Below are 14,168 nucleotides of genomic sequence, written 5' to 3'. Positions count from 1 at the left end.
CTTGAAGGAACCAACCAGTGTGTAAGAAACGAAATGAGTCCATTGATCAATGCAGTACTTTATATACCCGAACGCCGCCGTTGCCCCAGCAGTCTTGCTGCAAGACAATCCCTCTGGTATGGTTAATATACACCCAGATTACTTTGCATCACACCACCACCCCCATTCACCCAAACATGTCGAACCTCCCAACACTGGTCAAATCCCACAACTTGGCCTTTTCCCCCTTTTTTCTTCTTTCACGCCTTCGATTCACCCTTTGTCCAAAACGCCTGCTTGCCAGCCTCCTTCTGCACAAGCTTGACCAGCGAAGCGTAGCTCTCGCTGTACGCCTCGCCGCTGTCCTCCTCGTCGTCGGCCTCCTTCTTGGCGGCGGCGGCAGGCTTCTTCTTGCCCTCGGCCTTCTCCATGATCATGACGACGCTGGTGGGCCGCTTGGTCTTGGCCGCGGCGCCCAGCTCGGCGCGCGACGTGACGAAGATGAAGGGCACGTTGTGGTCCTCGCACAGCACGGGCAGGTGGGAGATGACGTCCATGGGGGAGATGTCGCCGGCGATGACGACGACGCCGGGGAACGAGGTGTAGCCGGGGGCGCTGGGGGGAGACTTTCGGAGCGTCTTGACGACTTCCTTGACGCCGCGCTTGAGGGTTCCGTTCTTGGCAGCTAAATTCACACAAATACTACGTTAGTAAAGGGCTGCCCAACAAGAAAAGATGTAGCCAAACAGACGAGTGGCAAAAGAGGATTGAAGTCATGAAAAGAAAGACAAAAAAAAAAGGAAAAAAGAAGCAAAGGGGGGGAGAGTGCGAGAGTGGTGGCGTACCCTTTCGGATGGTCTTGCAAATCTTCTTCTGGCCCTTCTCATCCGCCAGCGGCACCGCAAACGGCACCACCTTGCGCTCGAGGGGAAGCTGCTCGGCTTGCGGCTTGTTGTCCTCGTCCATGTCGGACGCCTCCTCCGAGGCCTTTGCAGAGGTCTGCGCGGCAACGTCCTGCTGGAGCTTCTCGTCCAGCGCCGAGGCGAGCTTGTCCTTCTTGTCCTTCTTTTCCTTCTTGTCCTTCTTGGACTTGGCCACGCCGGCGTCGTCGCTTCGCTTCTCCTTCTTCTCCTTCTTGTCCTTCTTTTCGGGGCGTTCGGAGGCCATGGCTGCTGCTGCTATTGTGTGTGTGTGTGTGTGTGCTTCATGCGACGAGCTGTGGAAGTGGTAAGAGATTGAAATGATAAGAATGAAGGAATTAAGGGGTACAAAAGAGTCGTTGAAGGAATATTAAAGTAATATAAATACTTTAATCATGCAGACGGACTTCAAAATGCGTTCGATGCACCAATTGGACGACTTGCGCAACTTGGCCGCGGGTTTTGATCTGTCCGTCGTCCTCCCACGGTTGAGGCGCTTCAAAAAAATTTCCTGATAAACTGATTTATTTTTCTCGGTGAAGGGGCCCGCTTTAACGTCTTCGGCGCTTTGTACTGCCGACGCCGAGCATTTCTTCTCCGGTAAAAGTTCAGTCACGTGATACTCAATTGGCCTATCATGATGGCTGCGAATTGGATGACCGAATGGAAGATTGGCTCGTGAGTGCCATGGTTAGGGAAAACAAGTAGAGACAATCTTCGTGAGGAATAGCTCGTATATCTCAGAGACGAAGATTTGGGCAGATAGAGAGTATGTATTTCTTCTCAAGTGATGTCTTGTAAACGCTCGGTCAACCATGGTCATTCATCGACTACTCAATCGAGTCTGGAGCAATGAGAGAAGCCAGATCATGGAGTCAACCGTTCTGCTTCTCCAGTCTAGACGCTGATATACACTGTCCCCCGGACATTCATTTTCCAACAAAGCCAAGCACCATTTTACTCCTCCTCGTCGGCAAACTCAGCACGGCCAGCCTTGGAGTTGAGGTAGTGGTTCCTATCATGCCGTATTAGCATTACGCCCAGCCAAGATTCCCCGTAGTGTACGATCCATCATACCTCTCGGTGGCCCAGCTCAGCAGGTAGTAACCGGCCAGCATAGGGGGCAGCCAGTAGAAGATCTGAGACTTGGTGCGGCGGAAGGTGTTGAAGATGGCATCGTGAGCGGCACCGGCAAAGGGGTTCTGTCGGTTGGCGGAGAGTCCGAAGGTGACGACGCCCTTCTGCTTGGCACCACCTGCGTATCATGGGTTAGCAAGCGAGTCGATTCCTTCCTCCAATGTCCTTCGATGTCGTAATTCCTCCGAGGGCCCTTGATCGTAATGCCTCGACCAATTGCTGTTCCTTGCCACATGCGCTTCTTCTTTTTCTTCTTCTGCTTGTTTTTCACAAATTGCTTCTGTTTCTCTCTAGACGATCCATCCACATGTTGTAGTCCGTCGTGCGCCATCGTCCCGTTGCCATCCGTCTCTTTCGCGGGTCGTTCATCGTAATCGATCGAGAATTGGAGCAAACTCACCGAAATGGCCCCAGTCACCGAGCCACCTATGCGGAAGAAACAGCAAGTTAGCATCATCCTCAATTCCTTTGCCATCATCTCGCAGACCGCCGCATCATCCCTATCGAGCTCGACCTTCGCAATCCGTGGAAAAGCCGCAATCTCAATGGTACGATTTCCGTCTGCCCGGGAGCAAGAGCGCAACCTACTGGCCGATCTTGGGGTTGGGGGCACCGCCGCCCTGAAGCGCCTGAGTAGGTCTCATGGTGTCTGATGTAACAAGGATCTCGTCGAGGTGTTGCGATTTCCGATTCTTGAAGGGCCGCGAGAGAGAGAGAGGGAAGAAGAGGTGGAATGAGTCGGGATTGGTGAAAAGGCAGAGAGTGCATCTTCGCGGGTCCTGCCGAGCTTGCCCGAAGAGGCCTAGCGCGCCTTCCGGAAAATCAGAGCAACCTTCTGGCAAGTGCGGGACAAGGCTCGAAGTTATTACAGGCAGGTCGAGCTTCATCATCCAGCAACAGCTTATCGCAAACAGGCCGTCTTCTTCCACCCGTAGAAAAACAGCCGCGGCCTCGGTCTCGCAGGAAAAGCTCCAAGTGACAGTACCTACGAGAGAGAAATCAATCCAACCATGGCGGCATTCGCGCGGACGCTCAACCTCATGTACCGCATGGCCATCCCGGCCTCGGCCGGCGCATTCCTCCTCTCACAGTCCATCTACGACGTCCGCGGCGGCACGAGGGCCGTCATCTTCGACAGGCTGTCCGGAGTCAAGGAGGACGTTGTCAACGAGGGCACGCACTTCCTCGTCCCCTGGCTGCAACGCAGCATCATCTTTGACGTGCGCACCAAGCCCCGGAACATTGCCACGACGACCGGCAGCAAGGATCTCCAGATGGTCAGCCTGACGCTGCGAGTCCTGCACCGGCCGGACGTCAAGGCCCTGCCAAAGATTTACCAGGTATACCTTTAGTCTCCTGAATCTTCATTATCAACAGCTTGGAGGTTCCTCTGTGTGCTAACGGTACACGCAGAATCTCGGCGCAGACTATGACGAAAGAGTCCTCCCCTCCATCGGCAACGAAGTCCTCAAGGCCATCGTCGCCCAATTCGACGCCGCCGAGCTCATCACCCAGCGCGAGGCCGTCTCCCAGCGCATCCGCAGCGACCTGACGCGTCGCGCCGCCGAGTTCAACATTGCCCTCGAGGACGTCTCCATCACGCACATGACGTTTGGCCGCGAGTTCACAAAGGCCGTCGAGCAGAAGCAGATTGCCCAGCAGGACGCCGAGCGCGCGCGCTTCATTGTCGAAAAGGCCGAGCAGGAGCGCCAGGCCAGCGTCATCCGCGCCGAGGGCGAGGCCGAGAGCGCCGAGACGATCAGCAAGGCCATTGCAAAGGCCGGCGACGGGCTCGTCCAGATCAGGAAGATCGAGGCCAGCCGCGAGATCGCGCAGGCGTTGTCGGCGAACCCCAACGTGGCGTATCTGCCTTCGGGGGGCAAGGGAGGTGGCGGCAGCCAGTATCTGCTGTCTGTGGGAAGGGTCTAAAGTGAGGATGAGATTGTGGGAGAGTAATGGAAGGATAATGATGCAAGAACACCCCGCTCATTGCTGGGATACGGGAAGAAGGGAAAATCCCAATCACGACGACAATATTGTACTTTTAGCTAAAAGGGGCCAAAGAAGCCTCGCAAGAAGAGAGAAAATAAAGCAATATGCTCTCCTACGGCTTGATGCGTGTAGGTAATTGTAAAGCTTGCCTCGGCAAGACTTTTCTTGAGCTACGTAAACCCAAAGCCTGCGTAAACATGGAAACAGAATATCCGATGCCACCGACAGCCAAGTTCAAGGTAGAGGTATACAACTTCATCCCATGACTCTCAATGACCGCTCTCGATGAAGGCCTCCGTCAAGCCCCCCTTCTCGCCCTCAGGAGGCGTAATCTCGCCCTCCACCACCCGCCAGCCCTTCCTCTTCATGTCGTTCCACACATCCATGACCCTCAACCGGACCAGCTCCCCCGCCGCCCTCGCATCCTCCCCAGAGTCGTGGCCCAGCATCTTGGGCCCCGTGTCCTGCTGGATCTTGCGGTTCATGTGCACGCTCATGAGCCGCTTCAGGCCGAAGCGGTACGGCAGGCCCATCTTGTGCGGGTACAGCAGGACGGAGTCGACCACGGTCGGGTGCACGATGCGGACGGCGTTGAGGTCGTTTTCCAGGCCGTGGCCGATGAGCGGGGTGGACGGCGATATCAGCGAGAAGAGGAGGTCGCGGGCGACCTCGGGGGAGGATACGATCTTGAGCTTCTTCTTCTTCTTAGGCTTCAGCTCGCCGTCTTCGCTCCCCTCGTCGCCTTGCTTAGAGGGCGTGAGATCGTCGTGGACGGACCAGGGCTCGGCTGACGCGAGGTCTTCGGGCCAGACGCCGGAAAAGCGAGAGTTGAGATCCAGGATCTCGCCCAGTGGCTGAACCAGGACGTCCAGCAAGTCCTCTCCTGTAGGCCATGAGGTCGCAGTCAGGCGTACCAGTTCGAGTCCGTACACGGTGTAGCACATTTCGCAGTCGAAGCAGACCGCTCTATCGGTCGGAGCCAGAGGGTTCTCGGGCGTCTCTGCAAAGTTGAGAACAGCCGCCAGGCGTTTGGCATCTGTCGCCTTGAACACGTGGTGGTCGTGGGTGAAGCAGCCGGCCGATTCACCCACTTCCTGGCCGCAGCAATGGTATCGCTTGGGCACCCTTGTTTTGTCTCCGGGCAACTTGTCCGGGACGTACGTCTTGCCCCAGTGGAACTTGCATGGTCCTCCCGTCGTGAGGGCGCCGTCCTCCTCTCTGCGCCCGGGGAAGACTTGGAATCGCTGCTGGCAGCGGTCGCACTTTTCCCATCCCTTTGAGGCTTCTAGCCCATCTTTGGCTGACTGGATCTGTTCTGGGGTCGGAACGGCAGGGACATAGCCATGGTTGACCAGGTCGTCGAGCGGTGTGAGTATTCGCTTCAACAACTGCACCTCCTGCGCATGGGTGAGGCCAGTCTCAATCTTTCTGGGCTCTCCGTCGGACATGTCGTCCTTCCGAAGCTTCTGTTGAGCTTCCTGTGTCTCTTTGGTCCTGCTTTCTCTCCACTGAGCCGTGGTCATGCGCTTATATTGCATGACCTTGTTCTTCATTACATTGGAGTACACAGCCGGCTTTTCAATGGCACATGCTTGTTCCTCATCCAGGGCTCGAGTGATGAGATCCTGGTCGGATAAGAGGAGCTTCTTCTCTTGGTCCTTGGCAGTCTTTTTCAGTTCGTCGTTGAGGCGCTTAAACTCCTGGTGGACAAGCCTAAGGAGCTTCAGTCGGATCTCATGGCTGGCTGGTGAGCTCTTGAGCAGTCGGGGATTGAGCGACTCAGCCTTCTTTGGCTTCGATGGTGCAGCTGCCTTGGAGGAAGAAGCAGGATTGCTGGGCTTCGCGGCCGGCTGCTGGCTCTTTATGGCTGAGGAAGACGCTGTGCTGCTTGCGTTTGCGGGATCTGACGCCGTAGACTTTCTCCTCAGCGGAGGCGGAGAGATTGGGCGCGTGGCGCTCTGCAACATTGCAGCTTGCTTCTTTGGTTCTTCGGATTGCTTCACTGAGGCTACACCAGGTTGCGTTTGCGATGGAGGAGGATCGCTTGCGTCGACCTTGAGGCGCTTGCTTGGGCGAGGCTGATCTGCTTGCGAGGGCCGTCCACCATCGTTTGCCGAGTCGCCAATGCTGCCTTCATCGACTTTGTTCTTGTCCTTTTCATGCCCGAAGATGCACTGAAAAGCGGTGCATCTGTTGCCTGCCGGGCAGGGAATGTGCTTGAGGGAGAGGCTCATGACGAGCTTGCGTGAGGCGAGAGCCTCGTGAGATGGTGAGAGGCGAGAGGCAGGCGAAAGTGATGTGCTGTGGTCGGACTAGGCATAAGCCATGGGGAATTGCTATTTGCGTAATGGTGTGCTCGCTGTTGCTGAAAGTAAGTGGTCAAGTGATGGGTTGAGTAAAGGATTGATGTTTGTTTGACGGAGCTGAGTTTGGGGGTTTGGGTTGTTTTTGGTGACTGGAGGCATCAAATGGCTGGATACCCGACACGAGGCACCCGCGATATGTTGGATTGCTGGAGCCTTGCCAGCGCTGCAGGGGCGTGTCAGGGGGTCGCTGCGGCCGGTGTTTAGGCGTGAGGCTGCCGAGCCACAGGCGTCCAGGGAGCCACTGAGGGCGCTAAACGGCCGGGATGGGGCGGCAGATGGAGCCCGAACCTGAGGTGACATTGATGGATGAAGCAGTGAAGACCGCTGAAGAGCCCCATCACGATAGGTTACTAGGTACCTACCTAGGTATTTATTCATGGTCGGGTACTACGCATGCAAAGGCTACAGTACTATTACAAGCATAATTATCTGAAGCGCTCATTGACATGACAGATATTGTTCATATTTGCTGTAACAAGTGGCTGGTAAGCGGTAAATCCTTGATTAACATGTCGGCTGGAAATCAAGCTAAACTCATCGTCACATCAATGTCTGCGGGCTTCTTCTCAACGGCCGCGTGCATGGAATTGATGTGTTCGCTTGTGATGTGCCTAAGACAGCTTTTCTCTGCTGTCACCAACTCATCACGACCGTTTGACTTGAAGCAAAACATGTTTGGACCATTGTAGGGCAAGTCGCCTGCTTCAAAGCTTGCGATAACATTAAACGCCTTGCAAGACGTAGCTAATCTTACCTGCCTATGGACAGAATTTCAGGCAGACCCAGCTTGGTGTCGAGCCTTATCCGCGTGTCGTACCACAAGCAGTCAAAATCCACGCAATCCGCGCAATATACACCTCAGTCATACCACCTGCTACAGCCTCCTGATAAGCACAATAGACCTCCATCATAGCAATCCTTCTAGCAGCGTCTCTTACAGTTTGCTCAGGCGGACTTTCACCATCAGCCCATCACCTAGTATTAGCACCCTCCGGCACCCACGGCCCGCCTTCTGTGCGGACATTGCATTGGCTGTAGATTACGCTTTTTACTCAATCGGGGGCCGCCCAACACCAACAGAAAAAAGGACGTGGACCATCTCCGCGATCCATTTTTCCCAACCTACCTACGTAATGCGCCTCTCCCATGTAGGTAACAGGTGCCAGACCTGATAAAGGACGCTCCGCTGCCTGCGCCGCCGCCCCCCCCCTTTCGCCGACGAGTCTCGATTTTGCCTCTCCCGCAGCCAATGTCTGCTCGCCTGGCCGGATCGCGACTCCTAGGCAGGGCTTTCAGAATGGACTTTGCCGGCGGGAGCAGCAAGGCGGACCACCTCTGCGTCCTGGTGCACGGAGTGAGTCGATACTTTTAAGACGTCCTGTGTTGCGCGCGTCATTGAGCTGACTTGACGGGTGGTGACAAAGCTATGGGGAAACCCCAACCACATGAACAACATCGCAAAGACGCTACGAGCCCAGCATTCGCCCGACGAACTGTACCTCCTCCTGGCCAAGCGCAACAGCGGCAGCTTCACCTATGACGGCATCGAGCTGGGCGGCGAGCGCGTCTGCGCCGAGATCATTGAGGAGCTGCGGATGATTGAGAACAACGGCGGCAAGATCAAGAAGCTGAGCGTCGTGGGCTACTCCCTCGGCGGCCTGGTGTCGCGGTACGCGGTCGGTCTGCTGTACGCAAAGGGCATCCTGGACTCGCTCGAGTGCGTGGTAAGCACGAGCTGCAACTCCTGGCCGACGTAAAAAAACAAAAAAAGATGATCAGTGGCTGATGGCGCGAGGGCAGAACTTTGCAACCTTTGCTACGCCGCATCTCGGCGTACGGACTCCCCTGAAGGGATGGCATAACCACATGTGGAACGTTTTAGGCGCGAGGACGCTGTCCATGTCGGGCAGCCAGCTGTTCATCATCGACAAGTTTCGCGACACCGGCCGGCCACTGCTGTCCGTCATGGCCGATCCCCAGTCCATCTTTATGCTGGGGCTGCAAAAGTTCAAGAGGCATACGTTATACAGCAACATCGTCAATGACCGAAGCGCCGTTTACTACACGACTTGCATAGAAAAGACGGACCCATTCAGAGACATTGATCGGATCAAGGTCAACTATCTGAAACAGGATGTAGAAGGCGTCATATTAGACGCGGCGCACCCTTTTTCTCCCCGGCCCAAGATTCCCGCACCAGTCACGTTGTCGTCGCTTACCGAAACGGGCATCCGGTGGATGAGGGGCATCCCGTTTATGATTACGGTCTCGGTCTTGGTGCCCATCGGCGTGGTGGCCTACCTTATCAACTCCGTTTTTCAAACGATACGGAGCACGAAGCGCATCAGGCTGCATGAGGGTGGCATGGCAGGCATCAATGTTGCCGAGTACCGCGTGCCGATCCTGATCAAGGAGCTTCGCGAAGAGGTCGAGCACGCCTACGAGGCGCTGAACAGCTCGCAGAACCAGGAGTACCTGGCGGACGAGGACGAGGATGAAGAGACGGGCATGAACGCCGAGGACAGAAGCACAATGGCTCGGGAGCGGCGGCTCTCGATCCCGACACAGCCAACGCTGGCCCTGGCGCCGTGCCAGTTTGAGATGATCCGGTCGCTGAATTCGCTCAAGTGGAGGAAGTATCCGGTCTGGATCCAGAACGATCGGCACACGCACGCGGCCATCATTGTGCGGTATGAGAAGAAGACGTTTGACGAGGGCTGGGTGGTTCTGAGACACTTTGCGGGCGAAGAGTTTTTGATGTAACCTGATGCTGGGAGTCGCTGACGTGGGGGGGTTTTTCTGGGGAAGTCGGACATGGGACATGATAAAAGTCGCCGACGTATATCCTACGGAGTATATGCTGTTTGGGGTCCTTTTGGTTTTTTATTAATATGGAATGATGCTTGCACTAGTATGTACGAGATGGCGCATATAAACGAGACGGTGTTGGATGGTGTGGTGTGAGTTGTCCGTTGACGATGGAGGCAAGGGAAGACACTGGCGTAGCATCCGACATGGTATGGGTACGTTAGTAGGTAGCAAACAGGCTGCTGCAGCGTGGATGGCCTAGGTAGTCTGTGATTGGCCGTTTAATCAATCGAGACAGCTGCCCATTGGCTCTTTGCCACATTACCCGACGCCTGTGTGTGTGTGTGTGTGTGTGTGTGTGTGTGTGTGCCGAATGCGACTCGTCATCATCATATGTAAAGCCACAGACAGAACCACGACAAGGCTGTTGTCGTGTGTCGTAGTATTGTCTGTTGGTGGGGTAAGGTACCTAATAATGCTAGGTAATAGCAAGCAGTTGAGTCGAGCTCAAGCTCACGTCGACGGCTGGCCGGTCACGTGCAGCTGCAACCCCGGATTCAAGGCCATGCAGCGCTTTTCCCCTCACCAGTGGCCAATCACCAGCCCCGCCGCCCGCCTGCTTTTCCCAAGGCCCAGATCCGGCAAAAAAGTCGATGCTCGTGCCACTGCCCGTTGCCGTCAGTCGATTTCATCTCCCTCGTCGCCAGAGGCCTTGCATCGCCTTGTTTTCTTTTACCGCCCCTTCTGTCGCCGCACTTTTGATTGTGTGCTTCTCCTGCTTCTTCTTCTTCTTCTTCCGTGTATCAACGATTGCCTCCTTTGCGGACTTGCTCGGATCATGCGGATGCCGGCTTAGCAGGCACTTTCGACGGACCCCAGGGAGAGCCGACAGAAGAAAAAAAAAACAGCCTTTGATATTCTATCTTGAAGCATCAATCTGACGTTCCGCACCGCTGAGCCTCTGGATTCGCAGCCATTCGACACCGACGACTTGTTCTCTTGTCATTGCCATTCCAATTGCAACAGCTGCCACTTGTTGCAACAATCACATCAACAACACCAACACCAACATCCACAATGGTCCTCACGCACTCCACCAACCACACCTACTCGCACCCCTTCCCGACCGTCACCCTCGCCTACTTCCTGCGCTACTCCTCCCCTCAGCTCAACCCCTTCGCCGCCCACGTCCTCAGCACCGACACCATCTCCAGCCATGTCGACCCGGAGACGCAGCGCCTCTACACGACGCGGATCCACCTCAAGAAGAGCCGCATGCCCAGCGCAGTCTACAAGCTGCTGCCTGCCAGCGTCTCGGGCGGCAACTCGGGCGAGAAGGCCTCGTACATTCTCGAGACCAGCGTCGTGGACATCAAGGAGGGCTGGATGAAGACGGAGAGCCGCAACCTCAACTTCACCGGCGTGCTCTCCGTCGTGGAGAAGCAGCACTTTAAAGTCCCCAGCTCCCCCGAGGCCGTGGCCCGGAACGAGACCGACGTCAACTCGAGCGTCATGTTCAAGTCGCGGCTCGGCGAGAAGATCAGGGGCAAGATTGGCCAGGCCCAGGAGAGCAGCGGCTGGCTGCCCGGCTTCCTCGGCGGGCTCGGCGCAAAGGGCATCCAGCGCAGCATCGAGAGCCTCGCCTCCACCAAGACCATTGACCAGCTCAGCAAGAGCCGCGACGGCATGCGGCTTGTCCTCGAGCGGCTGCGCAACGGCGGCGTCATTGGCGTCATGGAGAAGCTCCGCCAGGAGCGCCAGAGACAGGCTGCCGCCATGTAACAACATCAAAACGTGTACCAACAGACGAAGAAAAAACCGAAACAAATACCTGGGCGAAACGAACTTTGAATGAACCCGCCGGAATGGGGAGCGGATATCGCCTACACACGCGAAAACCAGCCCTCATGATGACGGACTTTGTACCCCCTACATGTATATTACCACTCTTTTTTTTTTCTCTTTTTTCTTTTCTCCCTTAGCAAGGCGCTGTGTTGTTGCTTTTCAAAAAGGCGTTATATATCATTTTTATATGGGCATCGTGAGGGCCGCGGGATTGGCCAACGGGGAGTTTGAAGTGCTGTTGTCGGTGTTGCGGAGGAAACTATGCGGACAAGGAAAAAGGTCACGCAGTAGGGAAAACGTGTGACATCCCCTCTCTTGCAATTGAGTCGAGACTCAGAATAGCAATACAAAATCGTTAAATTGTACCTTGATGGTGTATGTGGTGAGGTGAACATCTCTTGAACAGCTACACCTTGTGCCTAGAATTTGTCTACACAGAGTCTGGATTCAGTTGAAGTAGCACAGACTGGCTCGTGCTAAGGTAGGCTGGCGATCTGGGCAATCCATCCGATTGTCAAGCGGGAGATCATCCAACAGAAGGTTTGGCGGTTGCCGGACTGTTGGGGTAGTGATGTCGTTGATTGGAGATTATCCCAACCACGGTACATATGGATTCAATATGCCTCTGGCTCCAATTCTGTCCATTTCGCCTTCTTTAATGAAGGATTGGACTTGACTTTTCATTCTTCTTCATACCTATGCAACTTGCCCATCCCCTCTCCTCAATACGACACAAACGCCGTGGATAGATGTCGTTTCGACGAGGCGTCCGACAGGAGCTTAGACTAGATACGGGCTATTATTCTTCCCCCAGTATTAGAAGAGCATGTGAAGGTGGGATGACTTACAATAGGTATCGCTGGTTACACGACATGTCCATTTGTGGCGGCTGTTGGGTCCAACGTCTTCTCATGCCTACCCAGCTGATCAACTATGCCAGTGACTGCCTGCTTATTGTTCTCCAGCACATATTCCGAGAAGAGTAGAGGAGACCCGTTTAATGTTGTTGCTCTGCCAAATCATTCTATATTCCAGTAAAAGCCATGCTATCTTTCCATGCCTATATCCCCGAAGAATTGCTCTATACTCTAGACCACGATCTAGGCATATAACTCTGCATGTTATCTTGCATCTCGCATCTCGCAAGCCCACAACAAAGGGCAAGGACAAACAAAAAGAATGCGTGTGTGTGTGTGTGTGAGTGTTAGGGTATCAAATCCCGCCCCTGGTTCCCATCTACTCCGATATATCATCAAAATAAGACCTTGCAGAAAAAAAAAAGGAAGGAAGGAAAATCGTAATCTTTGCCGCTGACCGACGCCCCCTATTGTTCTCTTTTCTTCTTCTTCTTTACTCATCTTTCTTGGCCGGCCCCTGTTCGTTGACCAGCTCTTGCAAAAAGTTCTTGGCAAAGCGAGAGCACTGCTCAAACGCCTTGTCGAAGCCGTCCTGGCCGCCGTAATAGGGGTCGGCCACCACCTCCGGCTTCTTGGTGCCGCTGTATTCGCCAAACAGCATCACCTTTGCCTTGGAGTCCTTGTTCTCGCGCTTGAGGCGCTCGAGGTCGGACAGGTTGGAGAGGTCCATGGCGAAGATGTAGTCGAACTTTTCAAAGTCGCTTCTGGTGATCTGTTATGCAAAAAAATCATCACCGTCAGTTTTCATATTCCGGTGGATGACGCCTTTGACGCGCGGGGAGGGGGGGTTTTGGGCTGCGAATCGAGACAAGGAGCAAACTCACCCGTCGCGCATCATGGTCGTAGTCGAAAATGTCATGCTTCTCGAGCGTCTCCATCGTTCGCGAATCAGGCGGATCTCCGGCATGATACGCCGCTACATACATCGTTTCTCATCGTCAGCGTCTCCATCCCATTCCCAATCGCATCTGTGCCATCCTTTTTTTTTTTTTTTTTTTCTGCGTCTACTCACCCGTCCCGCAGGAGTCAATCTCGCCAATCTTGTCCTTGTACTCCGGCTGCTGCGCCAAGTGCCGAAAGATGCCCTCGGCCATTGTCGACCGGCAAATGTTGCCCAGGCACACGAAGAGCACGTTGACGGGCTGGCCGGGTAGTCTTGTCATGCTGGGCATGCTGCTGTGTCGCTTGTTGGCTTTCTGTTGGGCGGCAAAGGACGCTGTCCGGTTTGGTCGCACGGGAAACATGGGCGCTGATTTGTTCGTCGTTTGGCTGTTTGCTCGAATCGCGGGATTCAAAGAGTCGAAAAGAGAGATGGACAAGAGACTCGGATACTGGGAGAGGTAAGAAAGAAAAAAAAAAAAAGAAATGAAAGAAGAAGAAACAAATGGAGCGTTTGCAGGCGAGGGGGTTGTTAAAGGGAAGGATGATGGAAGTTGGAGATGTCGAGCCTCTTAATAATAATGCAGTAGTCCAAGGATGTAAGGTACCTTATGATGACTTGACCCGACAAGCAACAAACGACCTGAGCCGAATCCATCCATCGCCTTCTCCGTCAGGTCCGTTGCCATGAAATGACGATGCCCCCACATCTAGCTGAAAAGGCGCGGGCTTGAAATTACCGAGCATTAACCCTTGTGCCTGAGATTGCCTCCTTTTAGTCCGTGTACAATGGTTTTCGGTATGATTTACGCCGTGATTCCCTGTACTCTCCTGTGTTTTGTAATGCCTACCTAATTAGCAGAGGGCTGAAGACGGATTGACGATTTACTTGGGAGTGGCTAACCAGCACCCTAACGTGACGATCCAGCTCAATAGGTAGATGCATTAACATATGGTAGAATGAAAAAACCTTACATGTAATAAGGATGGACATATATTGCAATAGTAGCAGGTACCTGATTTATCACATTTCAGAAGTTATTATAGATTAGATATGCATACCAATTGTGAAAGAAGTAGCAATGACTTCCTCTATCTAAGTAGGTACCTACGTGTAATAGCCATGGTAGAGGAATACAGGGGGTTCACTTGGAGGTTGGATGTCCATGTTGGGGTGCTGGCTAACCACTCTCTTTGTTCATTGGGGTCCGAGCTGCGATTAGCCCTTGTCCGCTGGCGATGTGCCGGCACGGGATGCGGGTCCGGGAGTGGCTGGAATCCGATGACAGGACATTTCACGTGTAAAGTGACTGATACATTTTGGG

At 54.3% G+C, this 14,168-nt stretch overlaps 7 protein-coding genes across 7 annotated transcripts; 3 read left to right on the top strand and 4 right to left on the bottom strand.

The window, feature by feature from the left end:
- Nucleotides 1-82: 82 nt before the first annotated feature.
- TRIREDRAFT_124149 (uncharacterized protein) lies at nucleotides 83-1,373 on the bottom strand. The gene is made up of 2 exons (XM_006969600.1): nucleotides 825-1,373; nucleotides 83-664 (listed from the first exon to the last, which is right to left on the bottom strand). The coding sequence occupies exons 1-2, from the start codon at nucleotides 1,144-1,146 to the stop codon at nucleotides 240-242; spliced, it is 747 nt and encodes a 248-aa protein (XP_006969662.1). The 5' UTR covers nucleotides 1,147-1,373; the 3' UTR covers nucleotides 83-239.
- A 282-nt stretch (nucleotides 1,374-1,655) lies between these two features.
- TRIREDRAFT_124148 (uncharacterized protein) lies at nucleotides 1,656-2,698 on the bottom strand. The gene is made up of 4 exons (XM_006969599.1): nucleotides 2,625-2,698; nucleotides 2,437-2,462; nucleotides 1,977-2,154; nucleotides 1,656-1,914 (listed from the first exon to the last, which is right to left on the bottom strand). The coding sequence occupies exons 1-4, from the start codon at nucleotides 2,678-2,680 to the stop codon at nucleotides 1,857-1,859; spliced, it is 318 nt and encodes a 105-aa protein (XP_006969661.1). The 5' UTR covers nucleotides 2,681-2,698; the 3' UTR covers nucleotides 1,656-1,856.
- A 280-nt stretch (nucleotides 2,699-2,978) lies between these two features.
- Nucleotides 2,979-4,142, top strand: TRIREDRAFT_23420 (uncharacterized protein). The gene is made up of 2 exons (XM_006969584.1): nucleotides 2,979-3,376; nucleotides 3,450-4,142. Exons 1-2 carry the CDS (start codon nucleotides 3,047-3,049, stop codon nucleotides 3,963-3,965), a joined length of 846 nt encoding a protein of 281 aa, XP_006969646.1. The 5' UTR covers nucleotides 2,979-3,046; the 3' UTR covers nucleotides 3,966-4,142.
- A 155-nt stretch (nucleotides 4,143-4,297) lies between these two features.
- Nucleotides 4,298-6,262, bottom strand: TRIREDRAFT_112292 (uncharacterized protein; the record flags this gene model as incomplete). The annotated part of the gene is made up of 1 exon (XM_006969598.1): nucleotides 4,298-6,262. The coding sequence occupies one exon, from the start codon at nucleotides 6,260-6,262 to the stop codon at nucleotides 4,298-4,300; it is 1,965 nt and encodes a 654-aa protein (XP_006969660.1).
- Nucleotides 6,263-7,689: 1,427 nt separating this feature from the next.
- TRIREDRAFT_82360 (uncharacterized protein) lies at nucleotides 7,690-9,157 on the top strand (the record flags this gene model as incomplete). Its single annotated transcript, XM_006969612.1, has 3 exons — nucleotides 7,690-7,748; nucleotides 7,819-8,118; nucleotides 8,195-9,157. The coding sequence occupies 3 exons, from the start codon at nucleotides 7,692-7,694 to the stop codon at nucleotides 9,155-9,157; spliced, it is 1,320 nt and encodes a 439-aa protein (XP_006969674.1).
- Nucleotides 9,158-9,931: 774 nt separating this feature from the next.
- Nucleotides 9,932-10,984, top strand: TRIREDRAFT_82356 (uncharacterized protein; the record flags this gene model as incomplete). Its single annotated transcript, XM_006969611.1, has 1 exon — nucleotides 9,932-10,984. Exon 1 carries the CDS (start codon nucleotides 10,280-10,282, stop codon nucleotides 10,982-10,984), a length of 705 nt encoding a protein of 234 aa, XP_006969673.1. The 5' UTR covers nucleotides 9,932-10,279.
- Nucleotides 10,985-12,397: 1,413 nt separating this feature from the next.
- Nucleotides 12,398-13,208, bottom strand: TRIREDRAFT_23417 (uncharacterized protein; the record flags this gene model as incomplete). Its single annotated transcript, XM_006969583.1, has 4 exons — nucleotides 12,398-12,676; nucleotides 12,789-12,880; nucleotides 12,977-13,106; nucleotides 13,200-13,208. 4 exons carry the CDS (start codon nucleotides 13,206-13,208, stop codon nucleotides 12,398-12,400), a joined length of 510 nt encoding a protein of 169 aa, XP_006969645.1.
- Nucleotides 13,209-14,168: the final 960 nt, after the last annotated feature.

Source organism: Trichoderma reesei, assembly GCF_000167675.1.
Source record: "Trichoderma reesei QM6a unplaced genomic scaffold TRIREscaffold_36, whole genome shotgun sequence".
NCBI classification, from domain to species: Eukaryota; Fungi; Ascomycota; class Sordariomycetes; order Hypocreales; family Hypocreaceae; genus Trichoderma; species Trichoderma reesei.
The sequence above is the reverse complement of the archived record's forward strand: the minus strand, read 5'-3'. Positions and strand labels throughout refer to the sequence as shown.